The sequence below is a fragment of the Electrona antarctica genome (assembly GCF_951216825.1).
Source record: "Electrona antarctica genome assembly, chromosome: 4".
In the NCBI taxonomy this organism is placed as follows: Eukaryota; Metazoa; Chordata; class Actinopteri; order Myctophiformes; family Myctophidae; genus Electrona; species Electrona antarctica.
In genome coordinates, this window is record NC_136809.1 from 772,776 (window position 1) to 791,820 (window position 19,045).

At 41.8% G+C, this 19,045-nt stretch overlaps 1 protein-coding gene across 1 annotated transcript in view; it reads right to left on the reverse strand.

Annotated features, from left to right (window-relative positions):
• The window catches only part of LOC306922144 (BTB/POZ domain-containing protein 3-like), a gene marked incomplete at its 5' end in the record, with an annotated part of 28,137 nt that continues 9,092 nt past the window's right edge, over nucleotides 1-19,045 (reverse strand). Inside the window, 3 exons of the mRNA XM_079499539.1 lie at nucleotides 1-1,434; nucleotides 3,005-3,277; nucleotides 6,439-6,692. Of these exons, the coding sequence (XP_079355665.1) occupies nucleotides 1,330-1,434; nucleotides 3,005-3,277; nucleotides 6,439-6,692 (632 nt within the window). The 3' untranslated portion in view covers nucleotides 1-1,329. The remainder of the gene's footprint in view (nucleotides 1,435-3,004; nucleotides 3,278-6,438; nucleotides 6,693-19,045) is intronic.

Sequence of the window (19,045 nt, forward strand, 5' to 3'; positions counted from 1 at the left end):
GAACTGATTTATTAAAATAAAAGCAAAACCTCAAGACAGCAACGATCACATCGTATCTCTGCTGTCGGGAAGAAAACCACCTAACTCCAATGTTCAGTTTCCAGTTAGCTGTTTTAGCACAGTTTGAGAGGTGGTGGAGTTAGCTGCTTTATAGGAGACAGTTTGAGAGGGGGAGAGGTGGTGGAGTTAGCTGCTTTATAGGAGACAGTATGAGAGGGGGAGAGGTGGTGGAGTTAGCTGCTTTATAGCAGACAGTTTGAGAGGGTGAGAGGTCGTGGAGTTAGCTGCTTTAGCAGACAGTTTGAGGGTCCAATGGAGTTAAGAGGTTTTGTCCAAAGCATTTTTTTTACTACTTTCCATTGGTTCAATATTCCTGAAACCACACACAGATGCAAAGGGTGTTCAATAGCACTGATTTATATATATTAAAACACTGGAGTTAAGAGGTTTTCTCCGGACATCAACGATATGAGATATAGATATTAATGTCACCATTATGTAATTCTGCTGTATTGTTCAGTTCTCATGCAGTGTAGTTCATGTACAATACCGTCAAAAACATTCATATCAGAAATATCAAAAGTTACAAATCACCCCCCCCCCCCCGAAGCAAAGATTTGAGTTACCGGTAAAAACGTTCGCTTTGAAAGAATATATATTCAAAGATTGCACCACATTTTCATGATTTAAAAAAAAATAGCAGACATAGATCTGCTATTTTTCAATATCTAAAGTATAACATAATCCTTAAAACACCAGAAGAGGTTCCTGTTCCAGAATGGGTTAAAAACACAAACCAACGTCCCGTGGATGGAGGAGCCCCCTGGCTGTGTGGACACGCCCCCTGGCTGTGTGGACACGCCCCCTGGCTGTGTGGACACGCCCCCTGGCTGTGTGGACACGCCCCCTGGCTGTGTGGCCACGCCCCCTGGAAGATGAGCTCGGGGATCTGTGATCCATTAGTTCTGTCTAGGAGTAGAAGATCAGCTCGGGGATCCATTAGTTCTGTCTAGGAGTAGAAGATCAGCTCTGTGATCCATTAGTTCTGTCTAGGAGTAGAAGATCAGCTCGGGGATCCATTAGTTCTGTCTAGGAGTAGAAGATGAGCTCTGTGATCCATTAGTTCTGTCTAGGAGTAGAAGATGAGCTCTGTGATCCATTAGTTCTGTCTAGGAGTAGAAGATGAGCTCGGGGATCCATTAGTTCTGTCTAGGAGTAGAAGATCAGCTCGGGGATCCATTAGTTCTGTCTAGGAGTAGAAGATCAGCTCGGGGATCCATTAGTTCTGTCTAGGAGTAGAAGATCAGCTCGGGGATCCATTAGTTCTGTCTAGGAGTAGAAGATGAGCTCGGGGATCTGTCCTCCCTGAACTCCGGTTCCATTAGTACTGTCTGACGAGCACTGGAACTGGAAGGTGACCTTACCGCACTGCACCTGTAGGGGGCAGCGCTGGTTAGTGGACAGTCTAGCAGTGTTTTCATCGACTAAGACTAAAAATGCTCCTCGACTACCTTTTTTTCCACTGACGGAAACTAAATGGAAACTAAATGAAAACTAAGCTACGATGACTAAAACTAAGACTGAATATACTGACAATTTTGTCAACAAATAAAAACTAGACTAAAATGTTATGAAGGGACTAGTGGACAAGAGATCCAGTATAAGTCATTTTACACTTGGTTGCATGCTGAAAATAGCCGATCTACAAGCTCTGCGACGCATTGTGAGCTTGTAGATCGGCTATTTTCAGCAAGTGTAAAAACAGTCATTGGTAAAATACATACCGGTATACAATACATTGTAAAATACCCGGTAAGCTGGGGCCTCGAGTGGCTTATTGCTTTTCTAAAACGGTTACAAACATAAAGCAATATTAACCTAATAAAACTATTAAATTCACAAAAGTAGCTACGCTTTGCGCCACCAGAGCGAGCCACATCACTTCCTTGTTTTGCTCGGCAAGTAGACTATGTGACGGGAGAATAGCGCTTGATGTCTTTACGGGGCTGCCTGGAGCCACACATTCACAGTCATATGAGCCGGGCGGTGCTTAGACGGCACCGCACGGCATGGGTTTGTAAGGCAATCAAGCGCTCCCCTTCCCCAGTACAGCTACAGAGGAATGATATGAAGTGATTGAAGGTGTGGATTATCGGTGAGATCGGTGAGAACGGTCATGTGACGGTAACCAGCCAATCAGAATCAAGTATTGGGACTAACCGTTTTAGAACTGCTATTTTACAACATTTTTGAAAGTGGGGAAACAATATAATTTTATAATAGCTAAAATAAACAATAGCATTTAAAATTCACTACATTTTGGAGAAAAATAATGGAGCTGTTTGTTTTGACCCCTCCTGTCTCACCCCCCTCCCGTCTCACCTCGGTCATGCCCTCCACCTGTCTCACCCCTCCTGTCTCACCCCCCTCCTGTCTCACCCCCCTCCTGTCTCACCCTCTCCTGTCTCACCCTCCTGTCTCACCCCTCCTGTCTCACCCCCCCCTCCCGTCTCACCTCGGTCATGCCCTCCACCTGTCTCACCCCTCCACCTGTCTCACCCCTCCACCTGTCTCACTGTCTCACCCCCCTCCCGTCTCACCCCCCTCCTGTCTCACCCCCTCCACCTCCTGTCTCACCCCCCTCCTGTCTCACCTCGGTCATGCCCTCCACCTGTCTCACCCCCTCCTCCACCTGTCTCACCCCCTCCACCTCCTGTCACACCCCCTCCAGTCTCACCCCCCTCCTCCACCTGTCTCACCCCCTCCACCTCCTGTCTCACCTCGGCCATGCCCTCCACCTGTCTCACCCCCCCCCCCTCCACCTGTCTCACCCCCCCCTCCACCTGTCTCACCCTCCTCCTGTCTCACCTCCGTCATGCCCTCCTGTCTCACCCTCCTCCTGTCTCACCCTCCTCCGGTCTCACCCTCCACCTGTCTCACCCTCCTCCTGTCTCACCCTCCTCCTGTCTCACCCTCCACCTGTCTCACCCTCCACCTGTCTCACCTCCGTCATGCCCTCCTGTCCGAAGTAGCTGAGTTCGTTCCCGTCCAGGATGACGCTGGCTGTGTAGAACGTGTCGGCCTCGATCTGGACGGGGTGTTCGAACCACACGGCGAAGGTGCTGCTCGACCCGTCCGAGAAGAACTTGACCTGGCGGTGACCTATGACCCCCACGCCCTGCCTCTTCAGCTCCATGCGGGCGCAGTACTCCGCCGAGCCACAGGAGGAGCCGTAGAGGCCGAAGCCGGCCATGAACACCCGCTTGTCCACCGCGAACTGGAAGAGACACTTTATCTGTTATATCTATATCTATGATATGAGACACTATTATATCTATATCTATGATATGAGACACTATCTATTATCTATATATCTATGAGACACTATCTATTATATATATATCTATGAGACACTATCTATTATGTATATATCTATGAGACACTATTATCTATATATCTATATCTATATCTATGATATGAGACACTATTATATATATATATCTATGAGACACTATTATATATATATCTATGAGACACTATCTATTATCTATATAATGTAGTTATATATTATATATATATATATATGAGACACTATCTGTTATATCTATATCTATGATATGAGACACTATTATATATATATCTATGAGACACTATCTGTTATATCTATGATATGAGACACTATTATATATATATATCTATGATATGAGACACTATTATATATATATATATATCTATGAGACACTATCTATTATCTATATCTATGATATGAGACACTATTATATATATCTATGAGACACTATCTGTTATATCTATATCTATGATATGAGACACTTATATATATATATATGAGACACTATTATATCTATATCTATGAGACACTATTATATATATATCTATGAGACACTATTATATATATATCTATGAGACACTATTATATATATATATTAGAGCTGGGACTCGATTAAAAAAATTAATCTAATTAATCAGAGGCTTTGTAGTTAATTAATCTCGATTAATCGCATTTTAATCGCATATCAATATTCAACCCGAGAACAGTGAGAAACCTTTTTTTTTAAATGTTTTTTGGTATTCCAGTGAATAGTGACTACGGGATTCCACTCATTTTAAACATTTTACTGTCATTAATATACCTTAGAGTTGTTGTGGATATAATAAAGTCCCCCCCATTCTGTGTTGCCTAGAACTGGAGGTCTGAAAAAAATCAGTAACATTATGAAGTACATCTCAGTGACATCACAAAAATGTACTTCATAATGTTACTGTTTTTTTCAGACCTCCAGTTCTATAGGCAACACATAATGGGGGGACTTTATTATTTCCAGTGCACACAACTCCATAGAAAAATGTTGAAAATGAGTGGTATTCCCCTTTAAGCAATACAACTTTTTTATCCCAACAGATAAACAAGAGCAGCAAGTGCCTAGTATATAGTGTCTTCAGTGTGTATATGAATACTCAAATGTGCTTTACATGGCGGGGCATGAGAACAACTTTATTATGGGGGTAACATTTCACATGAGGTTGGGGCTGACCCACGCTTGCTACTTCAGTATGTTTCGCATCGAGGACAGCTTGACAGCTTCGTGCTTTGGTGAAATCACCGCGTCTCCGGTGGTCTGTGAGACATGTTAAACTGAAGCAGCTAGCAAGCCTAGCATAGAAGCTAACGTTGCTCATAAATGGATCCTTTCCTTCTGACATTGCACACAGCCATGCCGCTATCCACGCGTCCATCCGATAGCTTTTACATCTAAATGTCCCATCCATGGAGCAAAAGCGATATAAGCGGCTTCTTCATTCGATTCATTTGGGTTTGGGCTTTCTGACGGAGCTGTAGCCTAGTGAACAACTGCTGCTGCTGCTGCTGCTGCTCGCGTGCCGCAGCCTATTCAGTACTACTAGAAACGCACCCAGTGAGAAACGTTCCGCGGTGGAAAAAAAAAGGTGCGATTAAATTTTTTTAACGCGTTAATTTTTCTGTAGTTAATTAATCTCAATTAACGCGTTAAAGTCCCGGCCCTAATATATATATATATCTATGAGACACTATTATATATATATCTATGAGACACTATTATATATATATATATATATATATCTATGAGACACTATTATATATATATCTATGAGACACTATTATATATATATATATCTATGATATGAGACACTATCTATTATCTATATAATGTAGTTATATATTATATATATATATCTATGAGACACTATCTATTATCTATATAATGTAGTTATATATTATATATATATATCTATGAGACAATATCTATTATCTATATAATGTAGTTATATAGTAGTTGTATTATAGGGTCCCTGGAACTACATATTTTCAGATGGGGGTCCGCGGCCAAATACATATATTTTTGGGGGTCCTTGACATGAAAGTCTTTGAGAAACACTGACATAGAAACATGAGGTTTTTTCAGAAAACTGTCAGGATTTAGAAGATATTTGTAGAATGGTCCTCAGCTCTAAACGGGATAAAGTTTATTATTATTACAACCTGTATGGTGTCACAGCGCCCCCTGTATCTCCACTGGTAGTATTATTATAACCTGTATGGTGTCACAGCGCCCCCTGTATCTCCACTGCTAGTATTATTATTATAACCTGTATGCTGTCACAGCGCCCCCTGTATCTCTACTGGTAGTATTATTATTATAACCTGTATGCTGTCACAGCACCCCCTGTATCTCTACTGGTAGTATTATTATTATAACCTGTATGCTGTCACAGCGCCCCCTGTATCTCCACTGGTAGTATTATTACAACCTGTATGCTGTCACAGCACCCCCTGTATCTCTACTGGTAGTATTATTACAACCTGTATGCTGTCACAGCACCCCCTGTATCTCCACTGCTAGTATTATTACAACCTGTATGCTGTCACAGCACCCCCTGTATCTCCACTGCTAGTATTATTACAACCTGTATGCTGTCACAGCACCCCCTGTATCTCTACTGGTAGTATTATTACAACCTGTATGCTGTCACAGCGCCCCCTGTATCTCCACTGCTAGTATTATTATTATAACCTGTATGCTGTCACAGCGCCCCCTGTATCTCCACTGGTAGTATTATTACAACCTGTATGCTGTCACAGCACCCCCTGTATCTCTACTGGTAGTATTATTATAACCTGTATGCTGTCACAGCGCCCCCTGTATCTCCACTGCTAGTATTATTACAACCTGTATGCTGTCACAGCACCCCCTGTATCTCTACTGGTAGTATTATTATAACCTGTATGGTGTCACAGCGCCCCCTGTATCTCCACTGCTAGTATTATTATAACCTGTATGGTGTCACAGCGCCCCCTGTATCTCTACTGGTAGTATTATTATAACCTGTATGCTGTCACAGCGCCCCCTGTATCTCCACTAGTATTATTATTATTATAACCTGTATGCTGTCACAGCGCCCCCTGTATCTCCACTGGTTGGAACGGTAAGCGCAGGACTGGAAGCGATGACATCGCTGAGGGGCGAGGCCCTGGCGGGGCGCCACGTGGAACAGGAGGCGGGGCTTGTTGGCCGCCGTGAACCACAGGAAGAGGTCGTTGGTCTCGTTGAGCGTCAGGATGCCCGACTGGGCCGCGCCGTTGGCGAACTCCTCCAGACCCATGGAGGGGACGCGGATCAGGTAGATGGATTTACCTGGAGGAGAGAAAAAACATTTAGAGTACACTGTCTAACAGGAGAGAAACCATTTAGAGTACACTGTCTACAGGAGAGAAACCATTTAGAGTACACTGTCTACAGGAGAGAGAAACCATTTAGAGTACACTGTCTAACAGGAGAGAAACCATTTAGAGTACACTGTCTACAGGAGAGAAACCATTTAGAGTACACTGTCTAACAGGAGAGAGAAACCATTTAGAGTACACTGTCTACAGGAGAGAAACCATTTAGAGTACACTGTCTACAGGAGAGAAACCATTTAGAGTACACTGTCTACAGGAGAGAAACCATTTAGAGTACACTGTCTACAGGAGAGAAACCATTTAGAGTACACTGTCTACAGGAGAGAAACCATTTAGAGTACACTGTCTAACAGGAGAGAGAAACCATTTAGAGTACACTGTCTAACAGGAGAGAAACCATTTAGAGTACACTGTCTAACAGGAGAGAAACCATTTAGAGTACACTGTCTACAGGAGAGAGAAACCATTTAGAGTACACTGTCTACAGGAGAGAGAAACCATTTAGAGTACACTGTCTAACAGGAGAGAAACCATGTAGAGTACACTGTCTACAGGAGAGAGAAACCATTTAGAGTACACTGTCTAACAGGAGAGAGAAACCATTTAGAGTACACTGTCTACAGGAGAGAGAAACCATTTAGAGTACACTGTCTACAGGAGAGAGAAACCATTTAGAGTACACTGTCTACAAGAGAGAGAAACCATGTAGAGTACACTGTCTACAGGAGAGAGAAACCATTTAGAGTACACTGTCTAACAGGAGAGAAACCATTTAGAGTACACTGTCTAACAGGAGAGAAACCATTTAGAGTACACTGTCTAACAGGAGAGAGAAACCATTTAGAGTACACTGTCTAACAGGAGAGAGAAACCATTTAGAGTACACTGTCTAACAGGAGAGAAACCATTTAGAGTACACTGTCTAACAGGAGAGAGAAACCATGTAGAGTACACTGTCTAACAGGAGAGAAACCATTTAGAGTACACTGTCTAACAGGAGAGAGAAACCATTTAGAGTACACTGTCTAACAGGAGAGAGAAACCATTTAGAGTACACTGTCTAACAGGAGAGAGAAACCATTTAGAGTACACTGTCTAACAGGAGAGAGAAACCATTTAGAGTACACTGTCTAACAGGAGAGAGAAACCATGTAGAGTACACTGTCTAACAGGAGAGAAACCATTTAGAGTACACTGTCTAACAGGAGAGAGAAACCATTTAGAGTACACTGTCTACAGGAGAGAAACCATTTAGAGTACACTGTCTACAGGAGAGAGAAACCATTTAGAGTACACTGTCTAACAGGAGAGAAACCATGTAGAGTACACTGTCTACAGGAGAGAGAAACCATTTAGAGTACACTGTCTAACAGGAGAGAGAAACCATTTAGAGTACACTGTCTACAGGAGAGAGAAACCATTTAGAGTACACTGTCTACAGGAGAGAGAAACCATTTAGAGTACACTGTCTACAGGAGAGAGAAACCATTTAGAGTACACTGTCTACTACAGGAGAGAGAAACCATTTAGAGTACACTGTCTACAGGAGAGAGAAACCATTTAGAGTACACTGTCTACAGGAGAGAGAAACCATTTAGAGTACACTGTCTACAGGAGAGAGAAACCATTTAGAGTACACTGTCTACAGGAGAGAGAAACCATTTAGAGTACACTGTCTACAGAGAGAGAAACCATTTAGAGTACACTGTCTACAGGAGAGAGAAACCATTTAGAGTACACTGTCTAACAGGAGAGAAACCATTTAGAGTACACTGTCTACAGGAGAGAAACCATGTAGAGTACACTGTCTAACAGGAGAGAAACCATGTAGAGTACACTGTCTAACAGGAGAGAAACCATTTAGAGTACACTGTCTACAGGAGAGAAACCATGTAGAGTACACTGTCTAACAGGAGAGAAACCATTTAGAGTACACTGTCTAACAGGAGAGAAACCATTTAGAGTACACTGTCTACAGGAGAGAAACCATTTAGAGTACACTGTCTCTACAGGAGAGAAACCATGTAGAGTACACTGTCTACAGAGAGAGAAACCATTTAGAGTACACTGTCTACAGGAGAGAGAAACCATTTAGAGTACACTGTCTCTACAGGAGAGAAACCATGTAGAGTACACTGTCTAACAGGAGAGAAACCATTTAGAGTACACTGTCTAACAGGAGAGAAACCATTTAGAGTACACTGTCTACAGGAGAGAAACCATGTAGAGTACACTGTCTCTACAGGAGAGAAACCATGTAGAGTACACTGTCTACAGGAGAGAAACCATGTAGAGTACACTGTCTACAGGAGAGAAACCATTTAGAGTACACTGTCTACAGGAGAGAAACCATTTAGAGTACACTGTCTACAGGAGAGAAACCATTTAGAGTACACTGTCTAACAGGAGAGAAACCATTTAGAGTACACTGTCTAACAGGAGAGAGAAACCATTTAGAGTACACTGTCTACAGGAGAGAAACCATTTAGAGTACACTGTCTAACAGGAGAGAAACCATTTAGAGTACACTGTCTACAGGAGAGAGAAACCATGTAGAGTACACTGTCTACAGGAGAGAAACCATTTAGAGTACACTGTCTACAGGAGAGAGAAACCATTTAGAGTACACTGTCTACAGGAGAGAGAAACCATTTAGAGTACACTGTCTACAGGAGAGAAACCATTTAGAGTACACTGTCTACAGGAGAGAGAAACCATTTAGAGTACACTGTCTACAGGAGAGAGAAACCATTTAGAGTACACTGTCTACAGGAGAGAAACCATTTAGAGTACACTGTCTACAGGAGAGAAACCATTTAGAGTACACTGTCTACAGGAGAGAGAAACCATTTAGAGTACACTGTCTAACAGGAGAGAAACCATGTAGAGTACACTGTCTACAGGAGAGAAACCATTTAGAGTACACTGTCTACAGGAGAGAGAAACCATTTAGAGTACACTGTCTACAGGAGATAAACCATGTAGAGTACACTGTCTACAGAGAGAGAAACCATTTAGAGTACACTGTCTAAGAGAGAGAAACCATGTAGAGTACACTGTCTACAGGAGAGAAACCATTTAGAGTACACTGTCTACAGGAGAGAGAAACCATGTAGAGTACACTGTCTACAGGAGAGAAACCATGTAGAGTACACTGTCTACAGGAGAGAAACCATGTAGAGTACACTGTCTACAGGAGAGAAACCATTTAGAGTACACTGTCTACAGGAGAGAAACCATTTAGAGTACACTGTCTACAGGAGAGAAACCATTTAGAGTACACTGTCTACAGGAGAGAAACCATTTAGAGTACACTGTCTACAAGAGAGAGAAACCATTTAGAGTACACTGTCTACAGGAGAGAAACCATTTAGAGTACACTGTCTAACAGGAGAGAAACCATTTAGAGTACACTGTCTACAGGAGAGAGAAACCATTTAGAGTACACTGTCTACAGGAGAGAAACCATTTAGAGTACACTGTCTACAGGAGAGAAACCATTTAGAGTACACTGTCTAACAGGAGAGAAACCATTTAGAGTACACTGTCTAACAGGAGAGAAACCATGTAGAGTACACTGTCTACAGGAGAGAAACCATTTAGAGTACACTGTCTACAGGAGAGAGAAACCATTTAGAGTACACTGTCTACAGGAGATAAACCATGTAGAGTACACTGTCTACAAGAGAGAGAAACCATTTAAGTACACTGTCTAAGAGAGAGAAACCATGTAGAGTACACTGTCTACAGAGAGAGAAACCATTAGAGTACACTGTCTACAGGAGAGAAACCATTTAGAGTACACTGTCTAACAGGAGAGAAACCATTTAGAGTACACTGTCTACAGGAGAGAAACCATTTAGAGTACACTGTCTACAGAGAGAGAAACCATTTAGAGTACACTGTCTACAGGAGAGAAACCATTTAGAGTACACTGTCTAACAGGAGAGAAACCATTTAGAGTACACTGTCTACAGGAGAGAGAAACCATTTAGAGTACACTGTCTACAGGAGAGAAACCATTTAGAGTACACTGTCTACAGGAGAGAAACCATTTAGAGTACACTGTCTACAGGAGAGAGAAACCATTTAGAGTACACTGTCTACAGGAGAGAAACCATTTAGAGTACACTGTCTAACAGGAGAGAAACCATTTAGAGTACACTGTCTACAGGAGAGAAACCATTTAGAGTACACTGTCTAACAGGAGAGAAACCATTTAGAGTACACTGTCTACAGGAGAGAAACCATTTAGAGTACACTGTCTACAGGAGAGAAACCATTTAGAGTACACTGTCTAACAGGAGAGAAACCATTTAGAGTGCACTGTCTACAGGAGAGAGAAACCATTTAGAGTACACTGTCTACAGGAGAGAAACCATTTAGAGTACACTGTCTACAGGAGAGAGAAACCATTTAGAGTACACTGTCTACAGGAGAGAGAAACCATTTAGAGTACACTGTCTACAGGAGAGAAACCATTTAGAGTACACTGTCTACAGGAGAGAGAAACCATTTAGAGTACACTGTCTACAGGAGAGAAACCATTTAGAGTACACTGTCTACAGGAGAGAAACCATTTAGAGTACACTGTCTACAGGAGAGAGAAACCATGTAGAGTACACTGTCTACAGGAGAGAAACCATGTAGAGTACACTGTCTAACAGGAGAGAAACCATTTAGAGTACACTGTCTACAGGAGAGAAACCATTTGGAGTACACTGTCTACAGGAGAGAAACCATTTAGAGTACACTGTCTAACAGGAGAGAAACCATTTAGAGTACACTGTCTACAGGAAAGAAACCATTTAGAGTACACTGTCTACAGGAGAGAAACCATTTAGAGTACACTGTCTAACAGGAGAGAAACCATTTAGAGTACACTGTCTAACAGGAGAGAGAAACCATGTAGAGTACACTGTCTACAGGAGAGAAACCATGTAGAGTACACTGTCTACAGGAGAGAAACCATTTAGAGTACACTGTCTACAGGAGAGAAACCATTTAGAGTACACTGTCTAACAGGAGAGAAACCATGTAGAGTACACTGTCTACAGGAGAGAGAAACCATTTAGAGTACACTGTCTACAGGAGAGAAACCATGTAGAGTACACTGTCTACAGGAGAGAAACCATTTAGAGTACACTGTCTACAGGAGAGAAACCATGTAGAGTACACTGTCTACAGGAGAGAAACCATTTAGAGTACACTGTCTAACAGGAGAGAAACCATTTAGAGTACACTGTCTACAGGAGAGAAACCATGTAGAGTACACTGTCTACAGGAAAGAAACCATTTAGAGTACACTGTCTAACAGGAGAGAAACCATGTAGAGTACACTGTCTACAGGAGAGAGAAACCATGTAGAGTACACTGTCTAACAGGAGAGAAACCATTTAGAGTACACTGTCTAACAGGAGAGAAACCATGTAGAGTACACTGTCTACAGGAGAGAGAAACCATTTAGAGTACACTGTCTACAGGAGAGAAACCATGTAGAGTACACTGTCTACAGGAGAGAAACCATTTAGAGTACACTGTCTAACAGGAGAGAAACCATTTAGAGTACACTGTCTACAGGAGAGAAACCATGTAGAGTACACTGTCTACAGGAGAGAAACCATGTAGAGTACACTGTCTACAGGAAGAAACCATTTAGAGTACACTGTCTAACAGGAGAGAAACCATGTAGAGTACACTGTCTACAGGAGAGAGAAACCATGTAGAGTACACTGTCTAACAGGAGAGAAACCATTTAGAGTACACTGTCTAACAGGAGAGAAACCATGTAGAGTACACTGTCTACAGGAGAGAGAAACCATTTAGAGTACACTGTCTACAGGAGAGAAACCATGTAGAGTACACTGTCTACAGGAGAGAAACCATTTAGAGTACACTGTCTACAGGAGAGAGAAACCATTTAGAGTACACTGTCTAACAGGAGAGAAACCATTTAGAGTACACTGTCTACAGGAGAGAAACCATGTAGAGTACACTGTCTAACAGGAGAGAGAAACCATTTAGAGTACACTGTCTACAGGAGAGAAACCATTTAGAGTACACTGTCTACAGGAGAGAAACCATTTAGAGTACACTGTCTACAGGAGAGAAACCATTTAGAGTACACTGTCTACAGGAGAGAAACCATTTAGAGTACACTGTCTACAGGAGAGAAACCATTTAGAGTACACTGTCTAACAGGAGAGAGAAACCATTTAGAGTACACTGTCTAACAGGAGAGAAACCATTTAGAGTACACTGTCTACAGGAGAGAAACCATTTAGAGTACACTGTCTACAGGAGAGAGAAACCATTTAGAGTACACTGTCTACAGGAGAGAGAAACCATTTAGAGTACACTGTCTACAGGAGAGAAACCATGTAGAGTACACTGTCTACAGGAGAGAGAAACCATTTAGAGTACACTGTCTAACAGGAGAGAGAAACCATTTAGAGTACACTGTCTACAGGAGAGAGAAACCATTTAGAGTACACTGTCTACAGGAGAGAGAAACCATTTAGAGTACACTGTCTACAGAGAGAGAAACCATGTAGAGTACACTGTCTACAGGAGAGAGAAACCATTTAGAGTACACTGTCTAACAGGAGAGAAACCATTTAGAGTACACTGTCTAACAGGAGAGAAACCATTTAGAGTACACTGTCTACAGGAGAGAGAAACCATTTAGAGTACACTGTCTAACAGGAGAGAGAAACCATTTAGAGTACACTGTCTACAGGAGAGAAACCATTTAGAGTACACTGTCTAACAGGAGAGAAACCATGTAGAGTACACTGTCTACAGGAGAGAAACCATTTAGAGTACACTGTCTAACAGGAGAGAGAAACCATTTAGAGTACACTGTCTACAGGAGAGAGAAACCATTTAGAGTACACTGTCTAACAGGAGAGAGAAACCATTTAGAGTACACTGTCTACAGGAGAGAGAAACCATTTAGAGTACACTGTCTAACAGGAGAGAGAAACCATGTAGAGTACACTGTCTAACAGGAGAGAAACCATTTAGAGTACACTGTCTAACAGGAGAGAGAAACCATTTAGAGTACACTGTCTACAGGAGAGAAACCATTTAGAGTACACTGTCTACAGGAGAGAGAAACCATTTAGAGTACACTGTCTAACAGGAGAGAAACCATGTAGAGTACACTGTCTACAGGAGAGAGAAACCATTTAGAGTACACTGTCTAACAGGAGAGAGAAACCATTTAGAGTACACTGTCTACAGGAGAGAGAAACCATTTAGAGTACACTGTCTACAGGAGAGAGAAACCATTTAGAGTACACTGTCTACAGGAGAGAGAAACCATTTAGAGTACACTGTCTACAGGAGAGAGAAACCATTTAGAGTACACTGTCTACAGGAGAGAGAAACCATTTAGAGTACACTGTCTACAGGAGAGAGAAACCATTTAGAGTACACTGTCTACAGGAGAGAGAAACCATTTAGAGTACACTGTCTACAGAGAGAGAAACCATGTAGAGTACACTGTCTACAGGAGAGAGAAACCATTTAGAGTACACTGTCTAACAGGAGAGAAACCATTTAGAGTACACTGTCTAACAGGAGAGAAACCATGTAGAGTACACTGTCTAACAGGAGAGAAACCATGTAGAGTACACTGTCTAACAGGAGAGAAACCATTTAGAGTACACTGTCTAACAGGAGAGAAACCATGTAGAGTACACTGTCTAACAGGAGAGAAACCATTTAGAGTACACTGTCTAACAGGAGAGAAACCATTTAGAGTACACTGTCTACAGGAGAGAAACCATTTAGAGTACACTGTCTCTACAGGAGAGAAACCATGTAGAGTACACTGTCTACAGGAGAGAGAAACCATTTAGAGTACACTGTCTACAGGAGAGAGAAACCATTTAGAGTACACTGTCTCTACAGGAGAGAAACCATGTAGAGTACACTGTCTAACAGGAGAGAAACCATTTAGAGTACACTGTCTAACAGGAGAGAAACCATTTAGAGTACACTGTCTACAGGAGAGAAACCATGTAGAGTACACTGTCTCTACAGGAGAGAAACCATGTAGAGTACACTGTCTCTACAGGAGAGAAACCATGTAGAGTACACTGTCTACAGGAGAGAAACCATTTAGAGTACACTGTCTAACAGGAGAGAAACCATTTAGAGTACACTGTCTAACAGGAGAGAAACCATTTAGAGTACACTGTCTAACAGGAGAGAAACCATTTAGAGTACACTGTCTAACAGGAGAGAGAAACCATTTAGAGTACACTGTCTACAGGAGAGAAACCATTTAGAGTACACTGTCTAACAGGAGAGAAACCATTTAGAGTACACTGTCTACAGGAGAGAGAAACCATGTAGAGTACACTGTCTACAGGAGAGAAACCATTTAGAGTACACTGTCTACAGGAGAGAGAAACCATTTAGAGTACACTGTCTAACAGGAGAGAGAAACCATTTAGAGTACACTGTCTACAGGAGAGAAACCATTTAGAGTACACTGTCTACAGGAGAGAGAAACCATTTAGAGTACACTGTCTAACAGGAGAGAGAAACCATTTAGAGTACACTGTCTACAGGAGAGAAACCATTTAGAGTACACTGTCTACAGGAGAGAAACCATTTAGAGTACACTGTCTAACAGGAGAGAGAAACCATTTAGAGTACACTGTCTAACAGGAGAGAAACCATGTAGAGTACACTGTCTACAGGAGAGAAACCATTTAGAGTACACTGTCTACAGGAGAGAGAAACCATTTAGAGTACACTGTCTACAGGAGATAAACCATGTAGAGTACACTGTCTACAAGAGAGAGAAACCATTTACAGTACACTGTCTAAGAGAGAGAAACCATGTAGAGTACACTGTCTACAAGAGAGAGAAACCATTTAGAGTACACTGTCTACAGGAGAGAGAAACCATGTAGAGTACACTGTCTACAGGAGAGAAACCATGTAGAGTACACTGTCTAACAGGAGAGAAACCATGTAGAGTACACTGTCTACAGGAGAGAAACCATTTAGAGTACACTGTCTACAGGAGAGAAACCATTTAGAGTACACTGTCTACAGGAGAGAAACCATTTAGAGTACACTGTCTACAGGAGAGAAACCATTTAGAGTACACTGTCTACAAGAGAGAGAAACCATTTAGAGTACACTGTCTACAGGAGAGAAACCATTTAGAGTACACTGTCTAACAGGAGAGAAACCATTTAGAGTACACTGTCTACAGGAGAGAGAAACCATTTAGAGTACACTGTCTACAGGAGAGAAACCATTTAGAGTACACTGTCTACAGGAAAGAAACCATTTAGAGTACACTGTCTAACAGGAGAGAAACCATTTAGAGTACACTGTCTAACAGGAGAGAAACCATGTAGAGTACACTGTCTACAGGAGAGAAACCATTTAGAGTACACTGTCTACAGGAGAGAGAAACCATTTAGAGTACACTGTCTACAGGAGATAAACCATGTAGAGTACACTGTCTACAAGAGAGAGAAACCATTTACAGTACACTGTCTAAGAGAGAGAAACCATGTAGAGTACACTGTCTACAAGAGAGAGAAACCATTTAGAGTACACTGTCTACAGGAGAGAAACCATTTAGAGTACACTGTCTAACAGGAGAGAAACCATTTAGAGTACACTGTCTACAGGAGAGAAACCATTTAGAGTACACTGTCTACAAGAGAGAGAAACCATTTAGAGTACACTGTCTACAGGAGAGAAACCATTTAGAGTACACTGTCTAACAGGAGAGAAACCATTTAGAGTACACTGTCTACAGGAGAGAGAAACCATTTAGAGTACACTGTCTACAGGAGAGAAACCATTTAGAGTACACTGTCTACAGGAGAGAAACCATTTAGAGTACACTGTCTACAGGAGAGAGAAACCATTTAGAGTACACTGTCTACAGGAGAGAAACCATTTAGAGTACACTGTCTAACAGGAGAGAAACCATTTAGAGTACACTGTCTACAGGAGAGAAACCATTTAGAGTACACTGTCTAACAGGAGAGAAACCATTTAGAGTGCACTGTCTACAGGAGAGAAACCATTTAGAGTACACTGTCTACAGGAGAGAAACCATTTAGAGTACACTGTCTAACAGGAGAGAAACCATTTAGAGTGCACTGTCTACAGGAGAGAGAAACCATTTAGAGTACACTGTCTACAGGAGAGAAACCATTTAGAGTACACTGTCTACAGGAGAGAGAAACCATTTAGAGTACACTGTCTACAGGAGAGAGAAACCATTTAGAGTACACTGTCTACAGGAGAGAGAAACCATTTAGAGTACACTGTCTACAGGAGAGAGAAACCATTTAGAGTACACTGTCTACAGGAGAGAAACCATTTAGAGTACACTGTCTACAGGAGAGAAACCATTTAGAGTACACTGTCTACAGGAGAGAGAAACCATGTAGAGTACACTGTCTACAGGAGAGAAACCATGTAGAGTACACTGTCTAACAGGAGAGAAACCATTTAGAGTACACTGTCTACAGGAGAGAAACCATTTGGAGTACACTGTCTACAGGAGAGAAACCATTTAGAGTACACTGTCTAACAGGAGAGAAACCATTTAGAGTACACTGTCTACAGGAAAGAAACCATTTAGAGTACACTGTCTACAGGAGAGAAACCATTTAGAGTACACTGTCTAACAGGAGAGAAACCATTTAGAGTACACTGTCTAACAGGAGAGAGAAACCATGTAGAGTACACTGTCTACAGGAGAGAAACCATGTAGAGTACACTGTCTACAGGAGAGAAACCATTTAGAGTACACTGTCTACAGGAGAGAAACCATTTAGAGTACACTGTCTAACAGGAGAGAAACCATGTAGAGTACACTGTCTACAGGAGAGAGAAACCATTTAGAGTACACTGTCTACAGGAGAGAAACCATGTAGAGTACACTGTCTACAGGAGAGAAACCATTTAGAGTACACTGTCTACAGGAGAGAAACCATGTAGAGTACACTGTCTACAGGAGAGAAACCATTTAGAGTACACTGTCTAACAGGAGAGAAACCATTTAGAGTACACTGTCTACAGGAGAGAAACCATGTAGAGTACACTGTCTACAGGAAAGAAACCATTTAGAGTACACTGTCTAACAGGAGAGAAACCATGTAGAGTACACTGTCTACAGGAGAGAGAAACCATGTAGAGTACACTGTCTAACAGGAGAGAAACCATTTAGAGTACACTGTCTAACAGGAGAGAAACCATGTAGAGTACACTGTCTACAGGAGAGAGAAACCATTTAGAGTACACTGTCTACAGGAGAGAAACCATGTAGAGTACACTGTCTACAGGAGAGAAACCATTTAGAGTACACTGTCTAACAGGAGAGAAACCATTTAGAGTACACTGTCTACAGGAGAGAAACCATGTAGAGTACACTGTCTACAGGAGAGAAACCATGTAGAGTACACTGTCTACAGGAAAGAAACCATTTAGAGTACACTGTCTAACAGGAGAGAAACCATGTAGAGTACACTGTCTACAGGAGAGAGAAACCATGTAGAGTACACTGTCTAACAGGAGAGAAACCATTTAGAGTACACTGTCTAACAGGAGAGAAACCATGTAGAGTACACTGTCTACAGGAGAGAGAAACCATTTAGAGTACACTGTCTACAGGAGAGAAACCATGTAGAGTACACTGTCTACAGGAGAGAAACCATTTAGAGTACACTGTCTACAGGAGAGAGAAACCATTTAGAGTACACTGTCTAACAGGAGAGAAACCATTTAGAGTACACTGTCTACAGGAGAGAAACCATGTAGAGTACACTGTCTAACAGGAGAGAAACCATTTAGAGTACACTGTCTAACAGGAGAGAAACCATTTAGAGTACACTGTCTACAGGAGAGAAACCATTTAGAGTACACTGTCTACAGGAGATAAACCATTTAGAGTACACTGTCTAACAGGAGAGAAACCATTTAGAGTACACTGTCTAACAGGAGAGAAACCATTTAGAGTACACTGTCTACAGGAGAGAAACCATGTAGAGTACACTGTCTACAGGAGAGAAACCATGTAGAGTACACTGTCTACAGGAGAGAAACCATGTAGAGTACACTGTCTACAGGAAAGAAACCATTTAGAGTACACTGTCTAACAGGAGAGAAACCATTTAGAGTACACTGTCTACAGGAGAGAAACCATTTAGAGTACACTGTCTACAGGAGAGAGAAACCATTTAGAGTACACTGTCTAACAGGAGAGAAACCATTTAGAGTACACTGTCTACAGGAGAGAAACCATTTAGAGTACAC